The following is a 10,441-nucleotide window of genomic DNA, read 5'->3' as shown; positions in this document are numbered from 1 at the left end:
AGGAAGAAAGGAAGGAAGGGAACTAAAGGAAAAGAGAAGAAAAGAAAATGTTAACAGTCTGTGAGGAAGGGTTATTCTATCAGCCCTAGATGCAGACCTCAAAAAAACTAAATTAGCTCTAAGGAGAAGGTCCAAGGTGCCGGGGGGTGTGGGGGGGAGGTGTACAAACCTGCCCCATTCACAGAGGCCAAAGCCCAAGGCTGAGACATGGTCAAGAAAGACCCCCAGCTTTCAGCTCAGCTTTCTGCCTCTTTATCTGCATCCAGGTGACTGAGAACAACAAGTTACTGTAAGGAAAGAGTGTATCTGTGTTTAGCCAACTTTACTGAGTCACTCCCCAGACCAGCAGGATACACATTCCATATAGTCACTCTCCAGCCCACTTCTGGCTAAGGTGTTTCTGTCCCCAGTTAGAGAAAACAGCGGAGTGGACTCTGGAAGAGGTGGTGATATATGGTGTGTATTCGGAATGGTGGACTAGACCCAAGGGGAACATTTGGGTTGCAAATGTCATTGTACACATTAATTAGAACCACAGACATGGGGCATTCCCTCTTTGGAGGCAAGAAGGCTAGCGAGAGGGTCCTGGGTGTGATGCTTCACGGCCACATTGACTGGATTTAGAGTCACTTAGGAGACACACGTCTGGGTATACCTGTGAGGATATTTCCACAGATATAGGTGAGGAGAGAGAAAAGACCCCGAATGTGGGTAACATCGTGCCACGGATTGGGAGTCTGGACTGAATATTTTCATGAGAAAGCAGGCTGAGCCTTCATCTCTGCTTCCTGACGGCAGATGCAGTGTGGCCAGCCACCTCATACGCCCACCACCACACGTCCCTGCCGTGATGGATGCAACCCTTACATCACGAATCAGAATTTAAATTTAAAAATCAAAAGGATGCTTTCTCCTTAAGTTGCCTGTCAGGCCTTTGTCACAGCCAGGAGGAAAGTAACTGAAGTCCTGGACTCCCCCAGCTGCCTGTAGAGCCAGCTCACAGTGGCTCGCAGGTGTCTTTGAGACACCTCATCTCAGCTCCATGGTCACTGATAGCCTAATGTTGGTCACAACAGGGACATTTACATCACAGAGATTGGCAGATGTTACTAAACAAAACATCTTTTTAACCTAGATAGAAGGTGGTGCACGCCTTTAATCCCAGCACTTGAGAGGCAGAGGCAGGCGGATTTCTGAGTTCGAGGCCAGCCTGGTCTACAGAGTGAGTTCCAGGACAGCCAGAGCTACACAGAGAAACCCTGTTAAGAAAAACAAAACAAAACAAAAAAAGAAGGTTGTTAAACATTTACAGGCATACCACTAATTAATTACTCTAAGATCTGAAGGGGATGGAGGCGGGGCAGGAAGAGATCACGGAGTGCAATAGTCAGAGAAGGAGACCATCAGTCAAGAGGTCACAGATAATGGGACAGGAAATCAGAAGTGTCACGTGATGCAGGAGGCCTGGGAAGAGAGTCTGGAGAGGCCAGGGCACAGGCATGCAGGAGTTAATAGCACACTGGCCCTCAGAGGAAACAGATGTGAGGATTCAAGTAGGCCGGGTAGCCGGAGTGGCCAGGACCCTTATCTCATCCTTTGGGCACTGGCTTGGCTCAGAGGAGTGGAAGCCATACCCTGACAATCTGTTTTCCAGGCTGCCTCTCCATCCAAGGCCCAGCATTTGTGAGGGGCCCAGAGCAGGGGTCAGTGACTGTGCGATGTCGATATAGCTCAAGATGGCAAACCAACAAGAAGTGGTGGTGTCGAGGAGCAAGCTGGAGCTCTTGCAGGATCCTCATCCGAACGACGGGGTCGGAGAAAGAAACAAAGAGCGGCCGGTTGTCCATCAGGGACGATCAGAAAAATAACTCATTCCAGGTTACCATGGAGATGCTCAAGCAAAACGACACGGACACTTATTGGTGTGGTATCGAAAAATTTGGAACTGACCGGGGGACCAGAATTAAACTGACCGTTTACTCAGGTAAGTACTTTCCTGTCGGTACCACAAGGCCCTGGCACTCAGGGCCAAAAGGCTATAAAGAAAGGACTGAGAACCTAGAAGACAGGAAGGAAGGAAAGAAGGAAGGAAGGAAGAGAGGGAGGAAGGAAGGAAGGAAGGAAGGAAGGAAGGAAGGAAGGAAGGAAGGAAGGAAGGAAAAAGAAGGAAAAGAGGAAAGAAGGAAGAAAGAGAGAGACAGATAGACAGACAGATGGGACAGGGCAGTGACAGAAATGAGGAAGGACAGCAACCCAACATCTTTGCAATATTAGCCCCTGAGGTTTCTGCAAGGAATCCCACTGACATGTGTTCTGACTGGCAGATGTTGGTGTGGAGCCAGGGCTTAGATATCTCCCTATGGAACCCATGGCCCTACCCTGCTGTCCTGGAGACACACAGCCCTGGAAACTCCCATTCTTCCACTGGGGCTTGAGTATGTCACAGATGACTGAAGTCCTCAGCACATCAGGCAGAGAAGTTTCTAGTTTTCCAAAGCTTGCACTCTAGGCCTGTTGTCATATGGGACAGTGGAGGGACAAGCTAAAGCATCTGGGAGAGGGTTCCCAGGGTTGAAGTCCAGGACTATCCAAACCACAGTGACTCTGGCCACTTTGGAAGACTTGACCTTTCTAAATGACCACTTCTGCATTCTCTGGCTACAGAAAGAAAAGTCATAGGGTAAGGAAGCCCCAGAAGATTTGCAAGCATTTTGTGGATGCTTCAAAGAGAAAGCTATTAAATCAGAATCAGAGACCTCCCTGATTCTTCTGGCTTCTCCCTGCCTCAGCCTCAGTGAGGGACTCCAGGGCCTTCTGTTGGTGCCTGAGAAGCAGCCTACCCCACTTCCACCCAACTAGACATATGCAGGCTTTCTTCAGCCCAGCAGTCACACCGGCTCCTGAGAAGGCAGCAGAGATGGTAGGGCTGAAACTGGCGAGAGAGATACGGAAGTTGCCTCCTGAAGGAAGTGAGGTTCAGAAAGGGTCACCTCAATAGGACTTCCCAGGACTACCACTGAGGGGAAGCTGAGAAGGTCTGTGGGGGTAGAAAAGGGGCTGATTAAGATATGCAGGCAAGGCCAGGCGGTGGTGGCACACGTCTTTAATCCCATCACTTGGGAGGCAGAGGCAGGCGGATTTCTGAGTTCGAGGCCAGCCTGGTCTACAGAGTGAGTTCCAGGACAGCCAGGGCTACACAGAGAAACCCTGTCTCGAAAAAAAAAAAAAAAAAGATATGCAGGCAAAAGACGGAGTGATCAAAGAATGTGCCTCATGTGGGCCTTTAAGTGTCCAGAGGGACAGGGGACACCAGTCAATATGGTGATTGTTAGGACTGGAATTATCCAAAGTTCTGCTCAGCTGCCAAGCATGATTAAAACCCAGAACCTTTGAGTGAACGGTTTGCTGGGTCAAGAACTAGCTCAAAGGATGGCTATAAGCCAGAGGTGGACTTAGGAATCTATGACCCAGCCGCCCACTGCAAGACACCACAGAGCTTCCTCTTGGTGGCACTTCCTTCCTCATAGTCATTCATGATTTAACTAGCATTGTGCCTTCTTGCTCACTGACCACCCAAGTCACTAGACACTCATTTCTGAGATCATCTCTCCTTAAGCCTTACTCGGTTACTATCTAATGGCAAGGAACAGATTCTCGCCTCCAATCAAAGCAAGAGGAAAGAGATGGTGGTGTGTCTACTCCTCTAGAATAAACTAGAGTCTATATCTCCCTATCATATCTCCCATTAATAACAATGATGGAGGAGATGGACTATGGGCAGTCAGACAGCTCGATAGCAGCCAAAGGACTGTATCAAAGAGATGAAGCTTCCTAATCCAGGAGAAGAAAGATCTGCTGATGTGCTGGTCAGTTTCAAGTCAACTTGAAACAAGTTAGACTCACTGGAGATGGAACCTCAATTAAGAGAAGAACCTCAATTGAGAGAAGTGTCTCTAGCTCTTGCTCTCTTATTCTCTTTCCCCCTCTGTCCCTTCTCTCCCCACTCCCCTCCCCATCCCTCCCCTCTCTCCACGTGTTCATGGCTAGCTTCTATTCCTCCTCTCTCTGTGTCTCTGTGTCTCTGTATCTCTGTCTCTGTCTCTGTCTCTCTCTCTCTTTCTCTGTCTCTCTCTCTGCCTTTTTCTGTCTCTATTAGTCCCTCAATTCCCCCTCCATGCCCTCAATAAACTCTATTCTATACTATTAAAAAAAAAAAAAGGTCTCTAGGAGACTGGGTTGCAAGCAAACCTGTAGAGCATTTTTTTTAATTAGTGATTGATGATACTCCTATCAATCACTAATGTGATGGCCCAGCACATTTCGGATGTTGTCATCCCTGGGCTGGTGGTCCTGGGTTCTATAAGAAAGCAGGCTGAGCAAGCCATAGGGAACAAGGCAGTAAGCAGCACACCTCCATGGCTTCTGCATCAGCTCCTGCCTCCAGGTTCCAGCCCTGCTTGAGTTCCTGTCCTGGCTTCCGTCAGTGACGGACATGGGAGTATAAGCCAAATAAACTCCTCCCAACTTGTTTGGGTCCTAGTGTTTCATGGTAATAGGAGCTCTGACTAAGACACCTGGTGAAGGCTGGTTGGATTGGGATACCTTTGTGAGCCATGCATGAACTATCCCCCAATCTGTTTTGTAACCTATGGCCATCTTTGTTTATATCTAGTGGGTAAAGATACCATGTCAACTTCTAACCAACTTTCCTGGTCCACTATAGACAGCAGCGCAGACATGGTGTCTTCTGACTTGCAGAAGAGGTGAGTCCTGAGGTCTTCTCTCCTTCCTTGTGATGGTTTGTATATGCTTGGCCCCAGGAGTGGCACTATTTGGAGGTGTGGCCTTGTTGGAGTAGGTATGTCACTGTGGGTGTGGGCTTTAAGACCCTCATCCTAGCTGCCTGGAAGTCAGTATTCTGTTAGCAGCCTTCAGATGAAGATGTAGAATTCTCAGCTCCTCCTGCACTATGCCTGCCTGGATGCTGCCATGTTCCCGCCTGATGATAGTGGACTGAACCTCTGAACCTATAAGCCAGCCCCAATTAAATGTTGTCCTTATAAGAGTTGCCTTGGTCATGGTGTCTGTTCAAAGCAGTAAAACCCTAACTAAGACACTCCTCTACATGGGTTCCTCCTATGGCAATCCGAAGCCTGGAGACTCTTACCCATGTTCTATCACCAGGAGCCAGTGATTGTCATAGTCAAGACCCAAGGTCCCAAGCCACCTCTGTCCCTGGCACTTCCCGCACACTGTGGTCTCCATTCCATCCCTACTAAGAAACTGATCTGCAGAGCTGTCCATCACTACCCAGCCAATTGGTCAAAAAAGCCCAGGCAGCATTGTGGCTGCCAAGGGGGAGACAAGACCCCCGTATCATCATTGTAACAGGGCAGAGACAATGATTTGCTAACCTGGAACCAGTGTTGAGGGCAGAGTAAGCAAACACACCCAGATAGAGAGAACTTCAGGTTTCTTCTGGGTTGAGGGATATTACAGGAAAGGAGAGCCCCAGAAGACAAAATCAGGACAAGAGGACAGGCCCTATCAAGGCCACCTGGGGGTCACTGATGAGCTCTTATGATTGGGTGGACCTTGGAGAAGGTCCCTGGGGGAATGTAGGGTGTGGGCCTTCAGTTTCAGGCTGTGATGAGCTGGCCATTGACTTCCATGTGTTGGGGGACGGGCATAACGGGGCTCGAGGACATGAGGCCCTAATGGCTGTGTCTTTGTCACAGGACCCATTACATGCTCCTGGTATTTGTGAAGGTGCCTGCCTTGCTCATATTGGCTGGTGTTGTCCTCTGGCTGAAGCGGTCAACTCAAAAGGTCCCTGAGGAATGGAGACACACTCTCTGTAGCAATTTGGACTCTGAACTTCTGGCTAAAGACATTTCTCCTTAGACTGATGGATAAGCAGAGCCCTTCCATCCTGGACTCTCATTCCAGAGGAGACCATGACCAGGGAAGAAATATCTTTAAATCCTCAGTGGGCGGTGACTGAGGCTGATCCCTGGAGGACTCGGCCAGGCATGATCTACACTCTGTACAGCATGGGGCCACAGCTCAGGCCCTTCCTGAGGTATCATCCCAGCTGCATGGACAGCACCTCGCTCTCCCCTTGCATCATCAGCCCTACCCCATCTACCCACCATGGTCAGCCCAGGGTGAGAACCAACGGAATGCAGCCCAAGCTACAGAAAGACAACTGTGTGTGACCTGCTGCAAATGCTTGTGCAGAGCCTGGGACAGACACACAGAGAAGCAGAAGGGACCAGTGGGGTGGCTAAATCATCTATCCTATGACTCTGTCATAGAAAACCCTGTGAGAGTGGAGCAGGTGTCCATTCTCCATGTTCCGGACACTGCGCCCACCCCTAGCATGCACTTCTGAGGAAAAGTGAAGAGTAAAGCCTGCCTGACAGGCCCAGGGTCTGAACTGTGGAGAACTCAGGAATCCAAGACTTAGCCACAGGAACTATGGGTGTGTTTCCCAGCAGGTGTGTTTGACTCCAGGGCCAGACGCAGAAGGCTGCATAGCCTTAAACAGATCTTCGGACTACACAGACATGCTGGCGTTAAGCAAGAGTTAGCCAGGAGAGAGCAGCAGAGAGCTCAGGAGGCAGAGAGAGAGCTGTATGCTTTCCCACCTAGATCCTCCCCACAGCCCGAACTGCAGAGGAAGTCAGGCCAAGGGTAGCTCACAGAGTAACTACCAACAGCACCAACTAGGAAGGTAGAGGCCGAGAGATTGCTCCTCTTATCACAGGGTTCTTCGGCCTTTAACTGTAGTTGGGGGTGGGGGCAGGAAAGAAGCTTAACATGAACTCTGCCTTTTTCAAGGAGCTTCCATTGCGCAGCCCAGAGCTGACATGCACATTGCAAAGACATCATATCTCTAGAACATATACATCTTGCAGGACTCAGACTCCCAGCCTACTGAGCAACACCTCCTGCCCCCAACCCCAACACCACCTCACCTCACCAGGCCCTGGCTACCACCATCTAACTTTTTTTTTTTCCTTTAGGAGTTCTGCTATTGCACCTGAGTGAAGTCATGAGGTGTTTGTCATTTCTGGGGTTGCTTTATCTTAGTTAGCATTAGTCACGTCCCCAAAGGACCATCCACCTTCTAGCAGATGATAAAATTCCTTTATGTTAAATGCTGAATAGCATCCTGCTGCATGGATATACCACACTTTCTTTCTCCGCTCATTTACTCACAGGCTTTTTGGTCGTTTCTGCTCTCGGCCTTTATGGATAATGTAACAATGAGTGTGAGTGTATAGGTTTCAGGGTTAGATGCTGCCTTCAATTCTCTCTCATATGATCGAGATGGTTGGTCTTGATTGACCTAGGAGACACACCTCTAAACCTCTCTATAAAGGTGCTTCCAAAGAAGTTTAACTGAGGAGAGATGACCCACTCTGGGTTTGGACACTCACCATCTCATAGCCTGGGGCTTCAGACTAAATAAAAAGTAGGAAAGAGATAAAGCAAACCGAGCACTCATTGGTCCGTCTCGCTTTCCTTCCTGAGAATGAAGTGTGGCTAGCCCACTCATGACTAGTGCTACAGATAGTTCCACTCCCGCTACCGTGCCATCCTCACCATGATGGACCGTAGTCCTTTCAACTGTGAGCCAACATAAACTTTCCTTCCTTCCTTTCTTCCTTCCTTCCTTCCTCCCTTCCTTCCTTCCTTCCTTCAGTTGCTTTTCTCAGATGTTTTGTCACAGCAGTGAGACAAGTAATTAACACGTATGCCCGAGAGTATTGCTGGGTCACATGACAATCCTCATCGTAATTTTTTTTTGAATGATCTTTGTATCCTTTTCTGCATTGACTACGAAGTTTTACATTCCCACCAACAGGATGTAAACACATTCCGATTTCTGTACATCATCATCTACGTTTATTGTCTTCTGTCTGCTTATTTGCTATGACAACCATTCTCCAGGTGTTTGCATTTATACTATTTCCCTGATAATTGGAGATGTTGGGCATCTTGCTACATTCTTACCGTTCAAGTCCTTTGCCCATTAAAAACAATTTCTCTTTTTACTTTAATTTGTATTATTGAACTATGTGCATCTGCGTGTAGCTTTGTGACCATGACATAGTACTTGTAAGGGTCATAAGAGATGTGCTGTTTATGGGTCACCCACAGTCACTCATTCTCAGCACTTTGACCAGGTAAGAGTTTCTTCTTCTCTGATCAAGGGCAAGAGCAGCACTAGTCTCTCTATATATAAACACAACTATTTAGAAAGCAGTTTGACTATGTGTCTGTTTGGCAAAATATCCGAGTGCTTCTGATCAAGGGTACAGTACTAGGCTTTTACTCCTTCCCAGGTAGTGGGCCTCAAATTCAAGAAGTAGTGGTTGGCTACTGGTAAGGCCTAGGTGAAATGTTAAGGCGTAGGTAACTGTTGCCTATCTGCCCTGCCATTTTGCTGTTACTGATGTTACAAAGAAACTTTCTCATATTCTGTTCCTTGCTGTTACTAGGATGTTCTGTGCTTAAGTGTTCTTGGAAACCAATCACAATAGAAGTCACTTAGAACTGCTTTGTATAGTTAGCCGCAGTAAGCTTGGACATGAACCAACCATCAGGTAGCACTTCCTGCACCTGGGTATGAGTTTTTATGGTCTTTGCCCAAGTTGCCCCTGGATGGACCCAAACATAAGAGAGACATCTTCATCAATATAAGAAGCTATTTGGAATCAGACTTCCATTTTGAGTAGGAGTCAAATAAAGTGTAAGTTCCCAAGACCTCCCTGGGAACTGACATCCTACTTGGCAGAAAGAGACATGTGCATGGGTAACTGACATCCTGGTTGGCAAGTTAAGACATAAATGTTAGGCAAGGCAAGTCTCCTGCCACAGCTGAACACCCCAAACAACGGGAGCAGGATAAATGTACAACAAAGACACATTTCTAAGGCAACTCCCATCCCTAAGTCCTGATTGATGGAATAACTTGGTACAGATGTTTGTGGATTTGGGACTTAAAAGTCATGTAGGATCTTACCTCAAGAATGAGGTCCAGATCAAGAAGGCGGTTTAGCTCCTGCATCTGGGCTGCATCCCTGATAGATTAGTCGTGGGGTATGGTGTTCAATAAAGCATCCCTATTTGACCGAGACTGGCGTCTGAGTGGTTTGTGTGTTGATTCCCAGACCCCCTCCAGTTACCCTCAAAACAGCCATGCTGCTATCACACCAGTGAGTCTGTCTTGTCTGACAGGTTGATATAATATTTAGGATTCACGTTTGGGTAAGACCACTGACCTTACCATTGGGTAAGTCTCCCCATAGCCTACATAACCCTTTCCTGCACTATTAGCTTCTAAGGTGAAGCTTCCAGTTTAATTCTTCTGTGACCTGTAATTGCATTGTATGATGCCTTCTGGAGTAAGATAAACTATCTATATTTTAATATTCACTTTTTTGTGTATATGAGTGTATATGAGTCTGCAGGTATCTATAGGCCCTATGTATGCCTGGTGCCACAGAAGCAAAATGTGGGCACCCTATCCCCTGGAACTGGAACTACAGATGGTTCTGAGCTGCCATGTGGGTACTGGAAACTGAACCCAGGTCCTCTGCAAGAGCAGCTAGCGCTCTTAATTTCTGAGTCATCTCTCCAGCCCCCCAATTATATTTTTAGCCATTTCTCATTTTGTTCCTGTTCCTACTTTGCTCATAGGTAGGCGACTTTGAATCTACCACATTAAGCTCCCCTCCTTGAAGAGCCTCCTGGTTTGGGCATTTGGCTCAGGACAGCCACCAGTTCCTCTGTGTTCACACGGTTAACTATGCAGGACTTGAAGCCAGTCTATTTGGACCTCTGTGGGTGGGCTGATGCAAGTTCCTTCCTGTTCTCCGCCTGTCGACATCATTATCTTCATCCTAACACTGGCTCCTCCTAGTTCCCAGGAAGTACACTGCACACAGACATCACACTCAGCCCCAGAGACTTCCAAGGAAGAAATGAACCATCTTTTCTAGAACATTCCACGAGGCCCTCTTTCCACATCTTCCTTGAATGGTTGTTGGCTGGTTCAGACTCATAGGGTCACCTTTAAAACAACCACTTATGATTGTGAGCACCTGACAGCTGGGGTATAACCCTCTGCCAGTTCACCGTCTGGGTATGGCAGCCAGAGTATAATCCTCTGACGATTCACCGTCTGGGTGTGGCAGTTGGGCAGGAAGCTCCTGAACAACCTTTGCTGCAACCCAGCTCTGTTTCTGGACTTCCTGCACACTGCCCCTTAGTCTGTGTGGCCACAGGAGCTATTTGCTCTCTCATCCTGTCTCATCAGGGACACATCATGAGAGCCCAGGGTTCACACCAAAGCATCCCTCTGCTGCATAAACCTGATAGTTTGCAGATGGTGTTTTTTTTGTGACTGTGAGTTCTCTGTGGGATGCAG

At 47.9% G+C, this 10,441-nt stretch overlaps 1 protein-coding gene across 2 annotated transcripts in view; it reads left to right on the top strand.

Moving 5' to 3' along the window:
• Positions 1 to 9,148, top strand: part of Cd300lb (CD300 molecule like family member b) — a 13,127-nt gene extending 3,979 nt beyond the window's left edge. Inside the window, exons 2-4 of one of the 2 annotated variants that reach the window (XM_028785844.1) lie at positions 1,655 to 1,984; positions 4,673 to 4,763; positions 5,739 to 9,148. In XM_028785844.1, coding sequence (XP_028641677.1) covers positions 1,655 to 1,984; positions 4,673 to 4,763; positions 5,739 to 5,904 — 587 coding nt within the window. In that variant the 3' untranslated portion in view covers positions 5,905 to 9,148. The remainder of the gene's footprint in view (positions 1 to 1,654; positions 1,985 to 4,672; positions 4,764 to 5,738) is intronic. The other variant, XM_028785845.1, reaches the window with a different exon arrangement.
• Positions 9,149 to 10,441: the final 1,293 nt, after the last annotated feature.

This window comes from Grammomys surdaster, unplaced genomic scaffold, assembly GCF_004785775.1.
Source record: "Grammomys surdaster isolate TR1022 unplaced genomic scaffold, NIH_TR_1.0 125354, whole genome shotgun sequence".
Taxonomy (NCBI): Eukaryota; Metazoa; Chordata; class Mammalia; order Rodentia; family Muridae; genus Grammomys; species Grammomys surdaster.
The sequence above is the reverse complement of the archived record's forward strand: the minus strand, read 5'-3'. Positions and strand labels throughout refer to the sequence as shown.